Below are 25,678 nucleotides of genomic sequence, written 5' to 3'. Positions count from 1 at the left end.
TCAAGGAAATCACCACACGTGTGGAAATCTAGGTCCGTAGGGCAGTCATATCAAGTCTGCATCTACACCTTGAAGAAAGAGCTCATTTGGTCAAGTAGAAGAAAGGGATCATCACAAGAAAAGTGTCAGACCGGGAGGTAACTCCTCAAAACAATTCATGATATTCATTCAGGTTGGTCTTTATTATATACATGAGAGAGAGACTGATCATTTCATCTCCCGATGACTCTTCATATTTTCTATTATTTATTTACATCAATTACAGTTATTCACCCAATCCTGATGATTAGTTGTCAACATTCCCCCCCTTAATCTAAAGGGATGTTGGTGGGTCCCAGCATCGCTTTGAATCTTTCAAGCTTTTCTCTTCCAAGCGCTTTGGTGAAGATGTCTGCAATTTGCTCATTAGTGGAACAATGGCGGAGATGGATTGTTTTGGCCTCAACATGATGTCGAATTAGATGATATTTAGTATTGGTGTGCTTCGTTCGATCATGGAACTTTGGGTTCTTGGCCAACTTTATTGCTGAGGTATTGTCAATCATGAGTGGAGTAGATTGTACTTGTTTTACCTGCAAATCTTCAAGAATTTTCTTGAGCCACACAATTTCTTTTGTTGCCTCAGCTGCTGCCACATATTCTGCCTCTGTTGTGGAATCTGCTGGAATTGATTGTTTGTGTGATCTCCAGGAGACAACTCCTGATCCAAGACTCATAGCATAACCTGAAGTAGATACCCCAGTTTCTTTGTCTCCATCGAAGTCTGAATCAGAGTATCCAATCAAGCTGAAGTCGTCCACCTGTGTATACTTGATTCTAAAGTCTTGAGTTCCCTTCAAGTACCTTAGAACTCTTTTTGCAGTAGACCAATGTCCCTCACAAGGCTTTTGCATAAACCTGGAGAGGATTCCAACAACAAACGAAATGTCTGGTCTGGTAGTACTTAGGTAGTTGAGACTTCCTACAAGCTCTCTATACCTTGTTGCATCCTCAAATTCTTTTCCTTCAATGGATATGAGCTTTAAGTTTTGTTCCATTGGAGTAGTAAGAGGATTGCATTCTGTCATGCCAAACCTGTTCAATAGATCTCCAATGTACTTCTTTTGAGAAAGGAATATGGACTTCGGATGTTGAGTTACTTCAATACCAAGATAGTAATGAACATAGCCCAAATCAGTCATTTCAAAACGTTTCATCAATTCCTTCTTCATGGATGCAATGTAGCTTTCATTGTTCCCTATCATCAAAAGATCATCTACATATACCACAAGATATACAACTGTTTTGCCAACTTTCTTGACAAATAAAGTTGCATCATCAAAATCATAATGTTTGAAATTGAGTTTCAGAAGATGCTTAGTTAATTTTTCATACCAGGCTCGCGGTGCTTGTTTGAGGCCATACAAGGATTTCACGAGTTTGCATACTTTATGTTCATGTCCTTTCATAGCAAATCCTTCAGGCTGGGACATAAAAACATTCTCTTTTAGGTCTCCATTCAAGAAAGCAATTTTTACATCCATTTGTTGGACTTTCCAACCGTTCTGAGCTGCTAGGGCAAAGAGTGTTCGGATGGTAGCCCATTTTGTTGTGGGGGCAAAAGTCTCCTCATAATCGACCCCTTCCTTCTGTGCAAAACTTTTTGCCACAAACCTAGCTTTGTGCTTGTCAAGTGAGTCATCAGCTTTATACTTGTTCTTGTAGACCCACTTGCAGCCAATTGGTTTGGTTCCTAATGGAGGATCAACCAGCTTCCAAGTGCCATTCTTTATCAGGGCATCATACTCCTTTTGCATCGCTTCTTTCCATTCATCATGAGAAGTAGCGTCTTTGAAGGAAGGTGGTTCGAAATCTGTAGACAAATTCAATTCACAATCATAAGAAACATCCATATCAACACGTGAATCAGAGTCATCTACATCACCTCCATTTTGCTGGTTTGAATTTCTAGTTCTTGTCTTTCCAACCTCATGAGGATGAACACTTTCAAGTATCTTTGTCAGCCACTTTGGGGGACCTTTCTTAGATGGTCCAGGCTGCTTCGTTGATTGAGTTGGAGTTTCATGCGAGGGAGAGAGTGCTTCAGAAGAAGATTCCACAGGTTGATCTAGTATAGGAATTCGCCCTTCAAGATGTGGAATCTTATTATCATTTTCTTGAAATGATTTTGCATTTGTGAATCTATCCAAGCGATCAAGTTGCTGCTCAACAACATTGTCAGTTTTGGATGTTTCAAGAAAAATTACATCTCTGGATACAACAAACTTTTTATTGACTTCATCATAGAGACGGTATGCTTTGGAGGTGCTTGAATACCCAAGGAAGATACACTTACGACTTCTTGCACCAAGTTTGTTTCTATGTACCTTTGGTATCAAGGCATAACAGGTGGAACCAAAGACCCTGAGATGCTTTACCGAAGGAATGTGCCCATACCACATTTCATAAGGAGTCTTGTTTCTGATAGCATTAGATAGACATCTATTCTTTATATATACAGCCATAGAACTGCATCAGCCCAAAACATCAATTTTACATTTTTTAAAAACATCATGGAGGGCACCATATTTAAGATTGTCCTATTCATTCTTTCAGCTACACCGTTCTGTTGGGGATTATAAGGCACAGTTGTTTGATGTTTGATCCCGTGTTGGCGAAGATAGTTTTCAAATTCATTTGAAGTGTATTCTTTTCCATTATCAGTGTGAATAGAGCCAATATGACTTTGTGCATCATTTTCAATCCATGTAGGAAAGTTCTTGAATGTTTGAAAAGCATCAGATTTGTTCTTCAATAAATAAACCCAACACATTCTGGTGTAGTCATCAATAACTGTCATCAAATATATATTTCCATTTGCAGAAGGAACAAGCATTGGACCACATAAATCTGAATGAATGAGTTCAAGTTTTCTATGTGCTCTTGAATGTGAATCATGAAAACACAGTTTGCTATGCTTTCCTAGAATGCAAGCATCACATTGCTTAAGTTTCCTAGGAATTGTAGGCAAACCAGTAACACCATTTTTCTTCTACAAGCAGAGGCTATCATAGTTCAAAAGTCCAAATCTAACATGCCATAATAAACTTGATGAAAGTGTACCTTCTTCATAATGAGAATTGTATGAGAAATGTTGTGCACGAGCAGAGGTACCCTGCAGCTTGAGAAGCCTTTCTTCTTCTATCCCCCTCATGACAAGTGAGTGGTCAGATGCTTTTCTCACCTCAAGCTTGCCATCAAAACATATGAATGGAGTGACCGTGCTGGTGGATGTGGACCAAGGACAGCAAGTTTCTCTTCAGTTGTGGGAGATATAGAACATGATGCAAAAGGAAGTCTGGAAGACCAGGCAATTTAAGCCTGATTGTGCCAAACCCTGATGGCTTGAGTTTTGATTGGTCTACAAAGTATACTGCTCCATCAACATTGTCAGTAAATTCTTCAAAAAAATCTTTTCTATGATTCATGTGGCACGTTGCTCCTGAATCAAGCAACCAATCATTTTTCCAAGAAGCAAGTGAAGCATTAAATAAGTCTTCATTTACTCCAATATTACATTGTGCCACAACATAATGAGCGAATTCAGGTGCTTTACCTTTGTCTGTGTCATTAGTTTTACCTTTGGGTTGGTTTCTTTGCTGCTCAATTTTGTCCCAACGTAACTTGCATGTGGAGGCATCATGTGATCCATTTCTTTTGCGGCGTATGCAGTGCAAATCTGACTTTTCTCCTTGAGAGTGTCTACCCCCCCACCTCTGAAATATCTTCCTCTTCCTCTTCGACCACCTCTTCCTCTGGAAGAATCTTGGGCAAGATTCTTTTCTTTATGAGCAAGGCACACAGCCTCTTCAGAAGATTCAGGGGCTGTCTTCTTTCCAAAAGCTCACAAGTAAAATTGATTTCTGAAACAATTGTAAAGAAGTTGGGCTTACTAACAACACCTCACAAGAAGCCATATCCATTAGGTTGGGTATGTGATAAAGCAAAGCTACAAGTGACTAGACAATGTAAACTTAGGCTCGCTATTGGGTCAACTTTTGTAGATGAGGTTGAGTTAGATATAGTTCCCTTGGATATATGTGGTATTGTTTTAGGAAGTCCTTACTTGTATGATAGAAAAGCCATTTTCTATAAAACTGAAACTAAGTATAAACTCACAAAAGATGGAATAGAATATATTGTAAGAGCTCATCAACTCAAAAATAACTACTCTCTCATAAACTCAGGGCGGATGAAAAGAATTGTAAATTCATGCAAGCAATTTTTACTAATGGTTGTAAAGGAAAAGAACCCTGATAAAACCAATGTATTTGAAGGCTGTGATGATAAACAGAAAATTGATTTAGATAAAGTTGTTTCAGAATATGATATCCTATTTCAAGAACCTAAAGATCTGCCACCCAAAAGGGAAATAGTGCATGATACTCATTTGCAGCAAGATGTTCCATTGCCTAACATCAGAATGTATAGGTCATCCGCTTTAGAGAATGCAGAGATCAAGAAGCAAGTACAGGAGCTGCTCGACAAAGGGTTCATAAGGCCAAGCACATCACCATGTGGATCTCCAATCGTACTGGTGAGAAAGAAAGACGGTTCGTGGAGGATGTGCATTGACTACAGAGCACTGAATAAAATAACGATCAAGAATCGTTATCCTCTTCCTCGCATTGATGATCTATTAGATCAGCTGAAAGAAGCAGTTTACTTTTCCAAGTTGGACTTGCGTAGTGGCTATCATCAGGTCAGAGTTGCAGAACAAGATGCATGGAAGACTGCTTTCAAAACAAAGCAAGGGTTGTATGAATGGCTGGTTATTTCTTTTGGCTTAACTAATGCTCCTGCCACTTTTAAGAGAGTTATGAATGATGTACTCAGACCTTTTATTGATGGTTTTGTAATTGTGTATTTAGATGACATTCTTGTTTTCAGTAAAACATGGGAAGAACATTTGAAGCATGTAAAGCAGACTCTAGATGTTTTGAAAAGAGAAAATCTCTATGTGAAATTATCAAAATGTGAATTTGGCAAAACATCTTTAAATTATTTGGGTCATATTGTAGGGGGTGGTGAATTGAAGATAGATCTATCTAAGATTGAAGTCATTGTGAACTAGCCTAAACCCAAATCTGCTACAGAGGTTAGGAATTTCCTAGGAGCAGCATAATATTGGAGAAAGTTTATTGCTAACTTTTCCTTGATTGCAGCTCCCCTACATGCTCTAACAAGATTGAACAAGGTGTTTCAGTGGGGAGGCAAACAGTAGAAAGCCTTCGACACCTTGAAATAAAAAATTAGTACAACACCAGTACTAGCATTGCCAGATCTTCAAAGACCATTTGAGATTGAAACAGATGCCAGTGACTATGCCATGGGAGCAGTGTTGATGCAACACGGTAAACCCATATGTTATCATTCTGAGACATTTACTTCTGCAGTAGTTAATTATCCCACATATGATAAAGAATTGTATGCATTAGTACAGAGTGTGAAAAAGTGGAAACATTACCTAATGGGCAAAGAAACAATTATACATACAGATCATCAACCACTTCAATATTTGCACTCACAAACTAAATTGCAGCAATCAAGACACTATAGGTGGATGGGTTTTCTACAACAGTTTCATCTTGTCATCAGATATAAGAAGGGCATACACAATAAGGTTGCAAATATGAACTATCATAAATGCATCTACTATACTTAAGCATAACTCAGTATTGCATGAAAGCTACGTTGAACAATATGCTCAAGATGTAGATTTTAAAAATGTATATGCAACTTTAAGTCAAGGGAAACAAATAGAAGAATTGGATTATCATGTTAAGGACCAACTCTTATATCATTTGGGAAAGTTATGCATTCCTCAAACTAAAAGAGTTAACATAATCCGAGAAGCACATACTTCTCTAATATCAAGTCATTTTGGTGTAAGTAAAACAGTTGCACAGTTGCAAAGGTTCTGGTATTGGCCATGAATGCATGAAACAGTTTCTAGATATATAAAAGGGTGTACCATGTGTGCTACAAGCAAGCCCAGTAATAGAAAATTGGGCTTGTACACTCCACTTCCAGTTTCTTCTCGTCCTTGGGAAAGTGTTTCCATGGACTTTATTGGGGGATTGCCAAAATCTAGAAAAGGTCATGATTATTTATATGTTATTGTGGACAGGTTCAGCAAAATGTGTATTTTAATACCTTGTAACAAGCAGATTACAGCTGAACAAACAGCGAAGTTGTTCTTTCAGCATGTATGGGTTCATTTTGGGTTACCCACTTCCATTGTATCTGATCGAGATTCCCGATTTGTTGGGAAGTTTTGGTCAAGTTTGTGGGAATTGATGGACACCAGATTGAAGAAGAGCACAGCATTTCATCCACAAACAGATGGCCAAACAAAGGTGGTCAACAGGACAGTGATCCAGTTGCTCAGGGGCTATTGCAGCAAGCATCCCAAGCTTTGGGATGAACATTTGTGTTATGTGCAACATGCTTACAATTGTGCCAAGCACTCTTCTACTCAGAGATCTCCTTTTGAGACTTGTTTTGGTTTTACACCAAGGTCTCCCTTGGATTTTGTCTTTAGTAAAGACATAGCAGTTGATGGACACAGTGATATGGACAAAGCAACCAAGTTCATTGAACAGATCCAAGAAATTCACCAGGCAGTGCAGGAACAGCTGGAAAGAAGCCAGGCCAAGTACAAGGCAAGGCATGACAAGCATCGAATTGAGCATAGCTTCCAAGTTGGTGATCAAGTCTGGTTGTACATTAGCAAAGACAGAATGCAAGGTGAAGGTAAGAAGCTGAAACCAATAAGGTATGGGTCTTTCAAGATACTTGAGAAAATTGGTGAAAACGCTTTTCGCCTTGATTTGCCAGCCTATATGCATATCTATTCAGTCATTAATGCAGAGAACTTGAGACTATATGAACCTTCATTGGTTGAAGATCCCGAAGAGCAAAGTCAGCCTTCTATTGATGATCTGTTGGCTGAATATCTTAATGAGTTGCAGGAAGACACAGTTCTAAACAGGAAGGTGAGAACTACGCGCAGAGGGGATGTTGAGTACCTCAGAATCGGACTCAAAGGTTCAAACCCAAGCAATGCACGATGGATAGAGATTGGACAAGTGAGGAAGTTGTATCCTCACTTGATCGATGCTTAAAAACCAACTTTTGGTGGTCCAAAAGCTTTTTCAATGGGAAGGCGTGATCCAAAATGGATCCTAGAAACCCTCTAAGTCTTCAAAAATCAAAAACTATCGCAAAGGATGAACCTTTAAAAATGGCGGAAAACACTATCGGGAGAGAAAAACATGAAGAAAATGATGAAAACAGAGCTATCGGCGGCTTAAACAACTTTGCACAGGAGCCGTCGGATCTGGCCGATCAACGGTCCAGATCCGATCGGCATATCGCAATCGGCAGTGGCAAGCGAAGGTTATCGGAGGCGGCCCTATGAACGTTGCGACAGTGATCAGCGCGAGTCAATGAGGACCGTCGATCAAGCGCGCAGATCGACGGCCCAGGTTAGCTCGCGATATCGCATCGGTAAAACACAAAGGGAAAGGCTTACAAAGGACCGAAGACCGTGCGACATGTGATTACGATATATCGCATCGCATTATCACATCGGAGCAATATAAAGGAGCGGGGCCGATACACTTGCGACTTGCGATAGCCGAACCCGACGGAGATTATGGATGAAATTTAATATAATTTGAGTTCCAGAAAAAGGGCTTTTTCTATGTAAAATCACATTTTCGTTAAATAAACAAAAAACAAAGGAAATGTGAATTGGGCGATAAAACGGACCCGAAATGGTTTTTATATGCAACGATATGTGTTTTGAGTGTTGAAACGAGCGGGATTTTGCGCGAGCTGTAGGCGGTAAGTGGTATTGGTTGAGCTTCGCCCGAGCCCATACACTGGCCAACACGTGGCTAGGCACCAGAGAGAGAAAACCACCCTTTTCGGGCGGGTAATCTCCAGGCGCATAAGCCACCTGAAATGAATAGCAACCGTTGGATCAACGATCATATAGATCAACAGTGGACATGCGATAGCGATGTAAAGGCAGACCCGATGGAGTTATAAGGCGGAATTAATAATATTTCAAATCCGATAGAAGGCGTTTGGGCAGATTTTCCTGTGTTTTTGTGTATTTCTCTATGTAAACAAAGAACGACTATTCTGGAGATTTCAAAGGCGCCGATGGTCCATTTTGTTACAAAACAGGTGGCCACCATACCCAAAGACGTTTAACAGTGATTGTTTAACGCTCAGAGGGAATTTGAGCGGACAGAGGCCAAGAGCCAGAGAGCCCAGAAGAGGAAACGAATAGAGAGCGTTGATTGGCTTAAAAGCCACTGAATGATAGAGACAGAGGCAGGTAGTGCTGAGACAAAGACAAAGCAGAGACAGAGAGCGAGAGGGAGAGTCCGTGACTCAGAGAGACTTGAGGGATTCAAGTAAACTCCTGTTGTTTTGTATCTGTTGTGTTGAAACTCAAATTGAGCTCACTTTGGTAGAACTCTGCTCTTGAAGACATAATAGAGAGGTCACCACTGAAGGCTGGACCAGGAGACGTAGCCCAGAAGTATTAGATGAACTCCATATTAAAATTGTTGTGTTATGTGTGTTTGTCATTATGTTTCTCTAACTGCTCATTGTCTATATTATTCGCAATCTTATCGATCCGTTGCACTAAGTAATATAGGCAAATCCATCCACATGAATCTGTAATACCGTAATATTAGTCTAAGTGTAAAAATTTCTATTTTCCCACCCCGGTTTTCAGTTTCACCTTATTTCTCCCATGTAGTTAAATGCCCATTCTCATAACCATACATTTAACAGACTGAAAAAATAAATATTGCTGAAAACACAAATTCTGGAAATTTTTCAGAATGCTGGAAATTGCAGAAATAAAAATCAGCAATTAAAAACAGCCATTAAAACACTGATATTTTTGGTCAACTTGACCCTGGAAAAACCCCCTACAACTCTTGGGGAAAACCAGTTTGAGAGCTCTTCTTTATTTCTGAAAATTGTCTTTTTACAGTGATAATTATTCAGCAAAAAATCAGCAAGCAAATTTACAACTTATCTCCTTTCCCGTGCCTCACAGCAATCTGGAAATTACAGCAAACAGGACAGCAATAAATGCTGTACGACCTCCGTTTTGTGTGCAGAAAAATCAGCAAACTGCTCCTCGATTTTTGTGCAAAAATCTGCCTTTCACTATGTGCTGAATCAGCTGTACAAATCTGCTCAACTGCTGCCTTGGAATGTGTGCCAAGCTGCTATCTCCTTCTCCTTCCTGCTCAGAAATCTCTCTTGCTCTCTTGCTCTCCTTCTCCCAATCTGCTCATGAAAGAATGAATGACCTTTTCCTCCTTTTCCTCCTTTAATATAACTCCAAGTGACTTTTGGGTGATCCAAGTGACTTTTGGGTGATCTCTAAATCCAATGGCTGAAATAGATTTAGATCAATGGTTGAGATTAAATGCTCATTTAAATCTCACTTTCTATTTTTTAATTCACCCCACTTTAATAAAGACCCACTTAGTCATTTATTTCCAAAGTCACTTTTCCTTTCTAATTTTTCATTGACTTTATAAAAGTCACTTTAAAATTAGACTTAATAACTTTATCACTTAAAGTCACTTTTAAATTAGATTTAACTTTATAAAATTATAAAGTCACTTTAGGAGAAAAATTAAATTCTTTTGGACACTTTTCCCTAGGCCAAAGATCAAAGCCTAAGGGAACCACCTGTCCTCCGGTACCAAATTTCAACACTCCCTCTTACCGAGGAAGGTGTTCCTCACCACACCCATCTTGTCTCTGAAGTAGACATGCTTGCCCCGTGGTAAAGTTTTGGTAAGGATATCTGCAACCTGCTCATCAGTGGAAATATACTCAAGCTTCACAGCTCCCTTCTGAACATAGTCTCTGATGGAATGATATCTGATCCTGATATGCTTTGACCTGTCATGAAATACTGGATTCTCCGTGAGTTTAATGCAACTCTGATTATCACAGTAAATCACTGAAGGTCTCAACGGCTGACCAAATAAGCCAAACAACATCTTGCGAAGCCAAATAGCCTCACAACTAGCTAGACTGGCTACCATATACTCTGCTTCCGGCTGAACCATGCCACTACTGCTGAACCCAACCCAAAACAACACCCTGAAGTGCTCTTCCTATCAGAAGCACAACCTGCCCAATCAGAATCAGTGTATCCTGCCAATCTCACTCCATCTCCCTACCTGTAGTCCAGACCATAATCCACTGTCCCCTGCAACTACCGCAAAATGTGTTTTGCAGCCACCCAGTGAACCTTCCTAGGCTCACACATAAACTGACTCATCGTGTTGACTGCAAAACAGATATCTGGTCTAGTGTTGACCAAATACATCAAGGAACCAATCAGCTGCCTGTACAATGTGGGATCCACCAACTCGGAATCCGAAGCATGAAGCTTCTTCCAGTTGGTGATCATCGGTGTCGACATGGGTCTACAATCCTCCATGTGGAATCTGCTAAGGATGTCCACAATATACTTCCCCTGCCCCAGGAAGAAATGCCCCTCCTCCTGCCACACCTCCAAACCCAAAAAGTAATGCATCAAGCCGATGTCCTTCATCTCAAACTCCGCCGCAAGATCTCTCTTGCAGTGCTCTATGAGTCTCTCTGCACCTGTAATGATCAAGTCATCCACATACAGCACCAGAATGAGAGGCTCCTCACCAATCACAATAAAGTAAAGGTTCGGATCTGCCTCACTCTTTGTGAAACCCATCCCCTGCAAGTATGCATCTATCCTGGAGTACCAAGCTCTGGGAGCTTGCTTCAGGCCATAAAGGGCCTTCTTCAATCTGCACACATGGGACTCCTTCCCATGCACCTCAAAGCCCTGTGGCTGCTCAATGTACACCTCCTCCTGTATGAAGCCATTGAGAAATGCGGTCTTCACATCCATCTGGTGGATCTTCCAACCCATCTCTGCTGCTATCGATATAATGGAGCGGATCGAAGTATATCGAGCCACGGGAGCGAAGGTCTCCTCATAATCAACTCCCTCTACCTGGGAGAACCCTCTAGCCACAAACCTCGCTTTGAATTTCTCAATGCTGCCATCTGCAGCATGCTTTACCTTGTAAAGCCATCTGGAAGTAACCACGGATTTGCCCTCAGGCCTCGGCACCACCTCCCAAACATCATTCTTCATGATAGAAGAATACTCCTCCTGCATGGCCTCTCTCCAGACCTGCTGGCTAGCTGCCTCCTCATAGCTAGAAGGCTCAGAGTCAAGGATGCTGGTAACCATCGCCATATAACTACAAAACCTCTCAGGTGGTCTACTCTCTCTGACCGGCCTCTTCGGCTCAGCAACAGATGTAGCATCTCTCAAGGTGTCCTAAAGCCACTTGGGCTTCCTCTTCCCTGAGCATGCTTCTCCCATAGGAGAATGAAACTCCTCCTCCTCTCACCATCAGTAGCCTGAACTCCTGACTGTCTGTCTGCTGTCCTCCTGCCTGCACCTGAACCTGTAGAAGCTGAGGTACCGTGTGAATTGTCCATCAGTGGACTCCCTAGTGAACTGCTCTGTGAACTGCTCTGCATGCTGCCCGGAGCACCACCCCTTTGGCTCGGCGAGCCACTGCTCACTGATGGACCTGACATCCTCATAGATGTACCTCCGGATCCTCCTGATCCCTGCCCACTGGATCCTTGCGATTGACTCAACTGCTGCTGAGGGTCTGGCTGATCCAGATACTCTAACTCCCGTGACCTCCTAAAGGCCCTGTCCTCCTCGAACTTCACATCCCGTCTGACAACAACTCTCCTCTGTGCAGGAATGTAAATCCGAAAGGCCTTTGAGGTCTCACTGTAGCCCACAAAGATACCCTTCTCTGCGGTGGGCTCTAGTTTGGTCCTCTTCTCCTTGGGTATATAGGAGTATGTAATGCATCCAAAGATATGAAGATGACCAAGATCAGGCTTCTTCCCAGAGAAAGCCTCCTCTGGAGTCATGTGCCCCAAGGCACGATGCGGACTCCTGTTCTGCAAGTAAACAGCTGTGTTGCAGGCCTCTGCCCACAAGAACAATGGCAACCCCTGATCATGTAACATAGCTTTGGCAGCCTCTATGATGGATCTGTTCTTCCTCTCCGCAACTCCGTTCTGCTGGGGGTTGTAAGGAACAGTGAACTCCCTCCTAATGCCTGCCTCCGCACAATAGTCAACAAACTCTCCAAGGGTGTACTCTCCTCCATTGTCCGACCTCAAGGACTTGATCTTTCGACCTGTCTGAGTCTCCACAAGAGCTCTGAACTCCTGAAACCGCTTGAAGACCTCACTCTTGGTCTTCAAAAAATAAATCCAGGTCCTCCTGGAGTGATCATCAATGAATAAAACATAGTACTCATATCCACTCAAGGAAACATGAGACATCCAACCGCTCACATCGGAATGAATCAAATCAAGTATCCCCGTTGCTCTGCTGTCACTGCTGGGAAAAGGGGATTTGGCAAACTTGCCCATCGCACAACTTCTGCAAGTATCAAAGTGATCAGTACTGAAATCTGGCACACCTGTAGTGATCTCCCGCAATGTCCTCAAGGCTCCATGATACATGTGTCCCATCCTGCGGTGCCAAATCTCACACAGCTCAGAACTGCTAGCTCTGCTGTCGGTACTACTGCTCAATGTCAAAAGGGGCTGGAATGCAAACTTGTACACCTTTGCATGGCGTACACCTATCACTCTAGCTGAATCAGCTGGAGCATCCCTGGGATACATCAACACCTGTCCTCCCCTGAACAGTACCTCATATCCTCTGTCCTCCAAAGCTGAGACGGATATGAGGTTCTTCCTCATCCCTGGCACATAAAGAACCTCTGACACCTTCAAGGGAGGTTTGGACTCCCTCTGAAATGTCACTGTCCCCACCCCGACTGCTCTAACAACTCTGTCATCACCGAGTACTACCTCAATATCAGTGCCACTCTCTGAAAGCTCTGAGAAGTACTCACGGACTCTTGTCATGTGACGTGAAGCCCCACTGTCCACATACCAGATACCTGAAGATGCTCCGCTAATCGAGGGAAAAGCATGCTCCCTCTGAACCTGTGTGGCAGGTGATCCTGCACTAGAGGACTCACATGTAGTGAACGCAAACTCTTGGTCAAAACGACCAGCAAAGTCCTCAATCTCTGCTGAAGCTGCCACGTCCTGGTTCTTCCCCTTCTTCTTCTTCTTCTCCGGACACACAACTGCATAGTGTCCCATCTTTTGACAATTCCAACACTTCACCTTGGAATAGTCCTTCTGTGTGTTCCCCTGTTTACCTTTACCTTTGCCTTTGCCCCCACCACCACTTGTGGAAGCCTGCTTCTTCCCTTTGCCTTTCTTGCCTCCTGCCACCAGTGCTACGTCCTCATCCTGCTCAACTGGCTTGGTTGCCCCAAGCTGTCCTTTCCTGATCTCTGTCTGAATACAATCATCCCAAAACCTCTCCCATGTGGGAAGGGTCTCACGTGCACAAACCCCATCAGCAAAGTTCAACCATGAACGGGGGAGGCCATTCACTGCAATACGCACCAACTCAGTGGATGGAATGGCCTCTCCAATCGCTGCCAACTCATCTCTCACATTGGTAATCTTTGTGAGATATCCAGCTGCACTATCATTACCCATCTTAATGTTCTTCCGGTTCTCATTGGTACTCTGGTAGAGATTGGACAATGTTGTCCACATCTCATGGGCATTGCTCTTTCCTCTCACATGAGGAATGCAATGGTCTTTGATTCCATCTAGAATCAGCCTCTTACCCTTATTGTTCTTCTTTTTATACTCAGCCAACTGAGTAACATCAGTGGGCACAACAACAGGGTTCTGTGCGGTATGCACCATGATATCCCAGACTTCTGCCTCCTCAAAGATACTCTGCATTCTCTCCTTCCAAACGCTGTAATTTATATGCCCATCCAGCCTATCCTCCACCCTCAATCCCAATGACATCCTGTTGTCCTAAAACTGAAAAATAGCACTGCTGTAGTAAAGATAAAACTGTTGTTTATGAAAAAATCAGCTCGCTGGAATTTTCAGAGTGAAAAATCAGCAACTGTAATTTTTCCTTTTGCTGTCCCAAACTGCCCTTCAGCACTCAAGCTCTGATACCATGTAAAAATTTCTGTTTTCCCACCCCGGTTTTCAGTTTCACCTTATTTCTCCCGTGTAGTTAAATGCCCATTCCCATAACCATACATTTAACAGACTGAAAAAATAAATATTGCTAAAAACACAAATTCTGGAAATTTTTTAGAATGCTGGAAATTGCAGAAATAAAAATCAGCAATTAAAAACAGCCATTAAAACACATTAAAACACTGATATTTTTGGTCAACTTGACCCTGGAAAAACCCCCTACAACTCTTGGGGAAAACCAGTTTGAGAGCTCTTCTTTATTTCTGAAAATTGTCTTTTTACAGTGACAATTATTCAGCAAGCAAATTTACAACTTATCTCCTTTCCCGTGCCTCACAGCAATCTGGAAATTACAGCAAACAGAACAGCAATAAATGTTGTACGACCTCCGTTTTGTGTGCAGAAAAATCAGCAAACTGCTCCTCGATTTTTGTGCAAAAATCTGCCTTTCACTATGTGCTGAATCAGCGGTACAAATCTGCTCAACTGCTGCCTTGGAATGTATGCCAAGCTGCTGTCTCCTTCTCCTTCCTGCTCAGAAATCTCTCTTGCTCTCTTGCTCTCCTTCTCCCAATCTGCTCATGGAAGAATGAATGACATTTTCCTCCTTTTCCTCCTTTAATATAACTCCAAGTGACTTTTGGGTGATCCAAGTGACTTTTGGATGATCTCTAAATCCAATGGCTGAAATAGATTTAGATCAATGGTTGAGATTAAATGCTCATTTAAATCTCACTTTCTATTTTTTAATTCACCTCACTTTAATAAAGACCCACTTAGTCATTTATTTCCAAAGTCACTTTTCCTTTCTAATTTTTCATTGACTTTATAAAAGTCACTTTAAAATTAGACTTAATAACTTTATCACTTAAAGTCACTTTTAAATTAGATTTAACTTTATAAAATTATAAAGTCACTTTAAGAGAAAAATTAAATTCTTTTGGACACTTTTCCCTAGGCCAAAGATCAAAGCCTAAGGGAACCACCTGTCCTCCGGTACCAAATTTCAACACTAAGATCTCATTTTCAAATCACTTCATTAGAGACTATATCCAAAAGGGAGTTGTCATGCTTGAGTACATTTCTACAAATGAGCAGGTAGCGGACATTTTCACCAAAGCCTTACCACGAGGCAAGCATGTATACTTCAGAGACAAGATGGGAGTGGTGAGGAACACTTTCCTCGGTAAGAGGGAGTGTTAAAATTTGGGTACTAGAGAACAAGTGGTTCCCTAAGGCTTTGACCTTTGGCCTAGGGAAAAGTGTCCAAATTTATTTTTTACTTTTCTCCTAAAGTGATTTTATAAATGGTAAAGTCAATTTAATTTAAAAGTGACTTTATAAGTGGTAAAGTTACATTCTAATTTAAAAGTGACTTTATAAGTGGTAAAGTTACATTCTACTTTAAAGGTGACTTTATTAAAGTGAATGAAAAATTAGAAAGTGAAAAAGTGACTATGGAAATAAAAGCCTAGGTGGGTCTTTATTTAAGTGGGTGAGTTAAAAAATAGAAAGTGAGAATTAAATGCACATTTATTCTTATCCCTAGATCTAAATGAATTTCAGCCATTAGATCTTAGGGTAAACCAAAAGGTCATTTAGCGAATAAAAGGAGAAGAGATGAGGAAAAAATTAATTTATTCTTTCATGAGCATTTGAGAGAAAGAGAAGAGAGAGCAAGGAGAGAATTTCTGAGTAGTGATGAAGTGAAGGAGAGCAGCAAGAAGAAATTTCAGCAAATCTGGGCAGTGGCATTTATTGGCACACATCCAAAGGAAAAACCGTACAGCAAGAGAAAGGTACAGAAATCGAAGAAGAGGGACAGCAAGTTCTGGGCACATTTTTCGAAGCTGGCCGTACAACATTTAATGTTGTTTTATTGCTGTAAAAATCTCTGTTTTCGCTGTTTACTGATTGGCACGATTTTCGAGGTGGAGTTCAAGCATGGAAATCGAGATAAGTTGTAATTTGTGGTTGCTGGAATTTTTATTGTGTATTTCAGTTTCTCTGTAAAATCATTTTCAGAAATAAAGAAAAGCTCTCAAACTGATTTTCCCCAAGAGTTGTAGGGGGTTTTTCCAGGGTCACATTGACCAAAAATCACTGTGTTATTTTTTGTGTGGCTGTCATAATTTTGCTGTGTTTTATTTCTGCAATTTCAGCAGTTGTGAAATCTCTAAATTTGTGTTTTCAGAAAAATATTATCATTTCCAGATTTTAGAATTTTTATCATGCTTGGATTTAAAACTAAATGCATGGAGTGATAAGAAAAATTGATAACCGGAGTGGGGGTTGAAATTTCTTCAAGGACTTGACTTGTGCTTGGAGGATATTCAAGTTAGGGGTCTAGGGTTTGACATTGATCAATAAGAAGCTTCAATAAGAGAAACTTACTAAAGGGTTTTCCTCTCAAGAGAATAGAGGTTTTGGCCCTGGCAAAGAGCCAACATCTTGTGTTCTTGTTCTTATGTTTTGGTAGCAGTTTGAAGAAGTACATAGTACACACACATGCATTAATAAGAATAAGAAGAAGATTAAGCTAACAAGGAAAAGTAAAAAGACTCCACAAATTGTTATCAAGTAACGAAGAATCACACTACACTTATTTGCCCTAGATTCTTCAACACCAATCACCATCAAAGATGGTTCTGTGGGTCTTAAAAACATGAATCAGCCATATACAAACCAAAGTGAAAGCCCTTTAACTTATAAAGCCACCATAGGGCACCACTTAAATCCATTTCAAAAACTACTACAAGTCGGCTCTAAATCTCACATGTTTACATCAATTGTTGACAAGATTATGATCATCCCTGAACTTAAACACAGGTCAGCTCATTTTATATAATATCAGGTCAGCCCGAAACTAACCATTAACCAAAAACACATGCACTCATATATATGCAAGGCTTCCAAACCAAACACTTCTCTTCAAGATACCATGTGACCTATCTGAACTCGCTCCAAAATCTGTCATGGCTGATAGATATTTTAGATGTTGTGGGCAGGTACAGGAAATTTTTTTATTATCCCTGTCAATACTTACGGAAGACAGCTGAAAGCCCACAAGTTTTACAGGAGTAGGCAGTTTATGCAGAACTCTGAGGGACTTCAAGCATCTCAGCCTTGACCAGTTGTGCCAGCATTTGCTTGGGCTGTGCTTCAATACTGGCCTAATATAGAACCCTTTGTAAAACCCAGAATAAGCCAAGACCAAACAGTATTTGCTGCTACTCTGCTATCTTCTATTCCAAATGATGACAGGCCTGACATTGTATGATGTTGACGTGATACTGCACTAGCACTCAGAACTAGGATATGCCTTCAAGAGGTAACTGTTTGATTTCTATCAAAGCTCATTTGTAGATTTGTGAATGCTCGGAATGCAGTGCACATATCCGAATTCCATCCATTACTGAAATACTGGCACCTCATCCATACGGGGCAATCTTTGGAGACAGAAGGAGTTATGGAAAGAATCTCCCTAAAAGTACTTGTCCTATTTCCACCCATGCATTCAGTTATTTACCGTCCTTAAACATTGTGGGTAACAGTCCTAATCCACTACAAGCAACCTATCCACAAGAAGATATACCCACATGTGAAGCACTCCATCTACAAGTGATGCATGTCAAGCTCCAAGGTGAAAACGTATAACAAGCAAGGTTCCATGGCATGAATGCTGTTATTTCCACCCATGCATTCAGTTATTTACCCTCCTTAAACATGGTGGGTAACAGTCCTAATCCACTACAAGCAACCTATCCACAAGAAGATATACCCACATGTCAAGCACTCCATCTACAAGTGATGCATGTCAAGCGCCAAGGTGAAGACATCTAACAAGCAAGGTTCCACGGCATGAATGCTCCTCAAGAAGGTATAACGCTCTACCTCCACAAGCCTCTAAATGCTCTAATGCTCATCCTGTGCCATGTGCTCCTCCAGGTCCACAACACCTACATGATCACCCCCTCGACCATGTCCTCAAATCAAGCACAAGCCTCCATGCAAGCAACCAAGTGTACCTCCTCCAAGATGCTCAACAGTGCAAAGCAAGTCATCCTCCAAGCAAGCCACACACGCCCTTGTGCACATCACGAAGAATGTAATCATATTGTCTAGGCCTCCAATGCTCAAAGGGAGAATGACACATAAGGTCTAGCAATCAATAAGGAAGCCTCCTCACGTGTGTCCATCACAGAACCACCAAGGGCCATCCATACACCATGCACCTCGTATCACATAAGGCACACCCAAGCATGGTGTAAACACTTCCAAACTTCAAAATAAACCCAAAAGCTAACAAAAAGTTCATAAATTTGTGATACATCAAAGAGAATGAGAGAACAACTGAATTCAAGGAAAACTAAATCACCCCCATGTATGAACTAGCAGACTTTAAACATTGAAATACTCCTTCACTCAATCATCACTTTGTGAACCTACATAAGCAAAGAGACTAATTCTCTGAATTGTAAACATTCGTATCCTAGTAGGCAGAGGTAAATAAGACATCAGTTTACTATAGAAAGCATTTCCTACAGAGTACAACTACTGAAGAGAACTTTTACTGCATTACTCTTTACTTTTGCGTGCAATCAGACAAGGTCATGTTAATGAGAATCAAAAAATACTAATAATTGTTGTTCATATTCATATATGAAAAGTAAGAAATATAAAGGTATTCTATCCTTTTACAGTAATGCATTATGACATCACGGAATTCTCCATTTCCAAAGCAGGAAAAACTTCTTGAACATTAAACAATGAAGCCTGCATGACTACACACAAGTCCAGAAAGAATTTAGCAAACCTCCAGCAGAAAGATGAGAAATTGCTTTCAATTTGTCCTTCCCTCTCATGAGAGACGCCTCCAGCTCTTCTGAGTGCCTACTCCAATTTCTGTGCCTGCCACCACTTTCCTGTACCTGATTCGAGTGGTGTCTTTTACGTTGCTTTTGCGCCTCTTCCAATGCATGCTGAAGAAAGGCTGGGTGTGGCCCATAGCTCTTTTGCTTGTTCAGATCCTATATGAAAGTATAATTGCAGCATGAGACTACGGCAGAAGCATGGGTCAAAGCTAGTCTCACATAATATTTCTTTTGATAAACATTTCAGCACCATTCAAGAAATCAGAACAATCAATTTTCTAGTTTCTCAAGCAAGAAATTTTTACCATGCAGCATAACACCAGATAATTTACAAGGATAATGCCAAACCATAAAATATGGATACCGTTTAGTAAATTTCTTATGGGATGAGAGATCTCAAGTTCAAAGGAAAAAAGCAATGGAAAACAATCAGAATATAGGATCAAGGCAGTGACAGTTTAAAAGATGTAGCAGAGAGGCTAAAGAGATTGTTAAAAGTTTAGACATGGGTAAATGGGCCTTGTATTGGACCACAAAAAGGTGTGTGACCTAATTCCTGAAAACACTCAATTCAATTTAACATTAGATAAGATTAAGATAACTTTATTAATGTCTAGCAAGGACCGAAAGGTAGATCAATAGGACTAGGAAGCACAGTGAGTATTAATGACCTGTAGGAAAGCACTATGCTACTCTGAAACTAGAAGTGGAAAAATAAGCTAATAAAGATACATGTAAAAGTATGTGTACTAAGAAAGATTTAGAGAAAAAAAAAATTGTACTAAAAGTCAGTAGGTCAGGAGGGTAAAGCAGTCAGAGAAGAACGGGAAGAAATGCCTGCCGCCACATTGACCACTGATGTCAACTGGAGAAAAACAATTGCTGAGATAGCCTGGCTTGTTGACCCTGGCAGGAGCTCTAGCACCATGACTAGAGACTCTCCTAATATTCGATGCCAACAAAAAAACTCTCATTATAGAAGCATGACCTAAATAGGCCTTGGCCCTTGTGGTACTGGTCGGATCTGTTTTGGATACGGATACACCTCCGGGGCGGCTGACCAGGAAGTAAGTGAGTCCTTATGCATAGTCTCACTAAGATGGTCCCTGTTGTGTCATGCATCAAATGATTAATGTGTTACATAACACATTAAAGTGCTGAAAGTAGGCTAGGAAAAGGGTAGTTAATCACAATGTTGCATTAATCGTTATCGGGATAATATCGGCATGAGGAAAAAATAGGAAAAAATCATAATTATCGGGAAATAATCAGAAATAATCGGGAAAAAATCGTTTGGTACAAAAATATTCATTTTTTTTCAATTTTTTTAATATCTAAACCATCTACAACATAAAATAAATACATTGACACATAAATATGATAAAAGAACTAATATATAAGATGTTTAATATCATTTCTAGTGCTAAAATCACACATAACATTGAATCATGTCCTGAATAGTAAGTCCTAACTCCTGAGTCCCAACTCAGCCTCAAAATATCAACAAAAAATATAATAATGTATCTCATCATGTCATAATGTCATATACAATAAAATGAAGAAAATAACTAAAGTCTAATCCTATTGATTTCCTCTGCCCCTCTTGCGAGAAAATGCCACAGCTTTCCCTTTCCCTCTAGATGTAGATGTCGGCGCCCGTACTGGTGGAGTTGTCAGTGGAGTCTGATGTGCTCTAGAAGCTGAAGAACTAGAAGTAGGAGCTATAGGAGGTAAACCACATCCTCTACTAGTGGCAGGGGTAGCCAGGGCAGGTGGTGTCACCTCCTCCTCCTCCTCCTCCCCCTCCACTACATCCTGCACTAACCAATCTTCAGCAGACTCCATGAGAGGCCTCTCCACCTCAACCCTCCATGCAGCAGCGGTGTCAATCCCATCCAATGAGATGGCCTCCATATCAGGTGTCCTCTCAAGTTGCCTCACCCACAATAGAAGATTGTAGTAGACGTAGACCATGTCATTAAGTCGTTGGGACTCCAACCTGTACAAAGATCATGAAATAATAATTAATAATTATAAAAAAATATTGTTTAATGAATTCAAAAATTTATTTGGAAATTTGCAATATTTTAAAGGTTTAAGTGTTAACCTGTTGCGCTTCTTGTTGTGTATTTTTTCAAATACACTCCAGTTGCGCTCACATCCTGAGGAGCTACATGTTTGGCTAAGGATGCGAATGGCAAGCTTTTGCAGAAGGGGTACCCTGCCACCATACATCCTCCACCATGCATCTAACAAAATTACAAATAAAATTTTAAATATACATAAGAAAAAAATAGAATTTGAAGAGACAATGAAATTTGAAACAAAGTTACAAACTAAAAAATACCTGGCATTTTAATTGTCTTATCAGTGACAGCCATCTCAAAGCCAAATGTGCCACCTGCCATCCTATATGTCTCAATTTCTTTAGAGATCTCTATACGCTCTGCTGGAGACCGCACCATCTTCTGGACACAGGATAAGAATCCATCCATGATCTCAACATCAAATACAAACCCACATGCATAAGAAAATGCGGGGTTCTTGAAAAGCCCAGCAGCATGAATGGGATGATGGAGTGTGTTGTTCCATCACTCATCAATCACTCCCCATAGGAGGAGTTGTCTCTGAAACCCATCATCTCCCATATCATCATAGTAGGCCTGAATGGCTTCTTTGGCCTTGACCATGGCCTCATACAAATAGCCCATTGCGGGCTTCTCACCATCAACCAACCGAAGAACCTTTACCAAAGGTTCAGTAACGGCGCACACCTCCTGCACTCCCGCCCAGAAGTCTTCCTGGTATGAAACTAGTCTGCATACGACCTCTCCCTCTGGTTTGCGGCTCATTGGCAAAGCACGCCACTCCTCTGAAAGAAACATTCTCTTCACATCCCACATAGAATTCAAGAGGGATTGAAGGGATATGATACTGGTGGCAAACCGTGTAATGGCGGGGCGCACCAACTCTTTGTTGTTGGTGAATCTTCTCATCAAGCTACGCACATATGTATGGTTATATATAAATTTTGTAATGCTTTTGGATGAATCAACAATATCTTTGACAGAGGGAATTCCTTATGTCCTCCAACATCAAATCAATACAGTGTGCAGCACAAGGTATCCAAAATAAAGTAGGGTGTCTGTCCATAAGCATCCTGCCAACAGCAACATAATTTGCAGCATTGTCCGTTATGACTTGGACAACATTTTTTGCACCCACCTCCAAAATAAACACATCTAGCAAATCACATAAAGTTCTTGCATCTTTGATTTGTGCAGATGCATCAACAGATTTGATAAACATAGTCCCCTTGGGACAACTAACCAAGAAGTTTATAAGGGTTCTCCCCTTTTGGTCAGTCCAACCATCTGACATAACAGTGCATCCTGTTTGTGCCCATGATGCCCTAAAATCCTCCAATCTTTGGGTGCAGTCAAGCTTTTCATTTTGAAGAATCCGGCCTCTGAAATCATGATAAGAAGGGATTTTGTACCCTGGGCCAACACTTGCAATAGCATCAACAGCAGGTTGGAAAAATGGATTATTCCTTACAATGCTGAAAGGAATATCACTCCAGAGGAGAAATTTTGCCAGCAACTTGTCAGCTTGTTCTTTCTCAGTTCTTTTTAGCATTGAACTAATAGATGGTTGTGAACCAGGTGTGGTTCGAGGAACAAAAAATGATGTGGCAGCTACCGGATTGGTTGATGCTGCAATAGAACCAGTGCCACTTGCTTCAGCTGACTTTTTTAGTTGCCTCTTCATTTCTTCTTTGGCCTCTCTATTCTGGTCTAAAGTTTCCAATGCTTTCATGGCTCTTCGAATGAGTTCAGGATTTGTATTTGCGCAAGGCCCCACATCAAATCCAGGGATTTGGGCAAGGTGATACTTCAATCTGTACACCCCCCCGGACATAGGGTGGCCACACAACTTGCAAGTCAGGTTTAGTCTATCATTCGGAGCTTTAGGTTCACCATATTCCCAGAAAGGATCCAATTTCCTTGGCAAATCTCATAAACCCCATTCCAAATCCAAGTTACCCAACCAAAAACAATGTTTAAAAACAATGAAAACAAAAAAAAAATTGGTGCCCATACCAAGTTACCCGACCAAAAACAATGAAAAAATACAAAAACAATGTTTAAAAACAATGAAAACAAAAAAAAATTGGTCCCCATACCGTTTCTATGGAGATAATCGGTCTCCTCCTCTTGATTTTCCCCTCTAAGCACTTGAAAAATCTTCAAACTCTCTCCAAGCAATATCTCCCAGCTCTCTCCAACGCTCCTCTGCCCTCCGCGCGCCTGACTGTGCAAATGAAATGCCAAAAAAACTAAAATTTCATTATAAAACCTCACTACCCCGATTGCCCGCGATAAAATCGGAAAAAATCGGGTATAAAAAAAAAAATATATTGGCAATAATATCGAATATTACTCGCAATAATAACGACAGCGGGAAATTATCGCGATAAAACGATAATATCGCGATTTTAACAACACTGTCTCTCGCTAGGATAAGTTCCTTGTCCTTGGTTCCTTTGACTGACTTCCTTTCTTGCATATGGGTTTATCAAAGTTAGATTTTTGTCCGGGTGGCGACTCCATTTCTTTTATCTTCTACAAGAGTGTGTACTAGAAGACATCCAAGTAGCTTGGTTAGTCCTGCTCCTAATCCTGAAAGGGATCTCAAAGTACAATTACACAAGCTTTCTTCTCGTACACTTCTTGTTAATCTCGAACAACAAGCTCCCTTTGATATACATTTGCTTTTTCCTGACCCAGCTAAGCAAGACATCATGGACTTGTTTGCCATTTGTAACTTTGCTAATATTCAAGGTTATCCCAATGATCTTCCGGAGAAGGGGATTGACAAATTGCCCTCTTTTCAGGGCAATAATGCAATTAGTTCTCAAGCTCATCTCAAAGATTTTAGCGCTTGGATGGGTAAACATGCTATAAACGTTGTTTATGACCATGAAGAAGTGAAGATGAGCCTGTTTGTTCTTACTTTGGAAGAAGATGCTTTGGATTGGTTTATGGAAAATACTGATAATTCATTTGACACATTACAATCGATTATTAATGCTTTTAATGAAAGGTATGGAGATAAAAGAGAAGAGTGGCATCTAGTTAAGGCTATCAGTGTCATAAAGAAGAAGGAAAATGAAACCGTAGAAGAATTTAATAGGAGATTTAATGGTATTATTAAAGAATTACCTCAAGATTATAAGCCTCCTGATAAATCTCTTTTGGATTTTTACATTGATGCTTTTAATCCTGATACTTCTTATGAATTGAGACGAGCTAAGAATCGTGATTATAAAGTTGCTCAGACTTTAGCTGAAGAGATTGGAAAGGATAAGAAAGCATCTGTGAAGTTTGAAATCCCAGGTTTTGATAGGGCTTCAACCAAATTGAAAGAACCTAAAGGAAAAGAGGTTAAAGAATCTGATGATGATCCTATGCAAAAATTGTTACAGAAACTTGAAAGCATGGAGTTAAATCAAGTGAAGTTAATATCTAACCATGCTAAGGAAATAAGTGCCTTGCAGTCTAGGTTGGTCCAAATGGAAAGGTCTCAAGCCCAAAGTTCCCAACCTAGAAATAATAATAATAATCAGAATAATAATGCTTGGCAAAGGAAAGGCCCATCTAATGAGCATAGACCTCCAAATCCTCTTGAATCTGCTAATCTTGTGGATGAAACTCCTCCTTATTGTAGGGCCTGTGATGCTCTTCATGAAGAGGCTACTTGCCCCACTGTTAAGAGAATTATGGATAGTGGGATGTTTGGAACAAGTAATCAAATAAATGTGGTTGGCAAGGAGTTTTCATTATCTATGGAGGATTGGATGGAAGTTAAGGAAAATAGTCAAGAGGTCAGGCCTTCTACATCTTCCTTTAGTATAAATAATTTTGATCATGAAAAGGATTTGATGGTTGAATTATTTGGTGAAAAGCCTTCTCCAGAGCAAGTCTTGGAAATTGCGAAAGATAAGGGTTTGACTTATCAAAGAAGGGATAAGGATCAAAGTGGAAATCAAATTCCCCCTCGAAGTTTTAACCCTAGTTCAAGCTCTGGTTTGGATGTTGATTTGGGAAGTTGGTTTAATAATGCAAAAATCTGGGTTCTTGTCACCGAGATATTGAAGATTCCTTCCCAAAAGGCTAAGTTATTAAAAGCCATTGAAGCTCCTCGTGTGAATGTTTCTCAACAAAAGGCTCCTGAGACTATCTATCAGGATGCCCCCATATATTTGCAAAGTATGGATTCAGATAACAAAGATCATCAACCATTTTTTATTACTTTGCTGGTTAATGGTTATAGATTGTATAACTGCATGTTGGATTCTGGTGCCTCGGCTTGTGTTATGACCAAGAGGGTCATGGAGCAGCTTAACTTAAGAATTTCTAGACCTTACTACAACATATGTGCCATGGATTCTAAGAAGATTGAAGTTCATGGGTTGATTAAGGATTTACAAGTTCATTTATCAGTTTACCCTGACATAATGATTGTAATGGACATAGTTGTAGTTGATGTTCCTAATGCTTGGGGTATGTTGTTGTCTAGAA

At 40.5% G+C, this 25,678-nt stretch overlaps 1 protein-coding gene across 3 annotated transcripts in view; it reads right to left on the bottom strand.

Annotated features, from left to right (window-relative positions):
* LOC149173867 (uncharacterized) overlaps positions 1-25,678 on the bottom strand; it is a 173,010-nt gene that overhangs the window by 116,822 nt on the left and 30,510 nt on the right. For all 3 annotated transcript variants that reach the window (XM_089428025.1, XM_089428026.1, XM_089428027.1), the window contains exon 3: positions 19,037-19,250. In XM_089428025.1, coding sequence (XP_089284151.1) covers positions 19,037-19,250 — 214 coding nt within the window. The remainder of the gene's footprint in view (positions 1-19,036; positions 19,251-25,678) is intronic.

This window comes from Pinus tabuliformis, chromosome 4_2 (genome assembly GCF_031772625.1).
Source record: "Pinus tabuliformis cultivar Carrire ecotype Pingquan chromosome 4_2, CPIR1, whole genome shotgun sequence".
Lineage (NCBI taxonomy): Eukaryota > Viridiplantae > Streptophyta > Pinopsida > Pinales > Pinaceae > Pinus > Pinus tabuliformis.
This window is presented reverse-complemented; position numbering and strand designations above follow the sequence as displayed.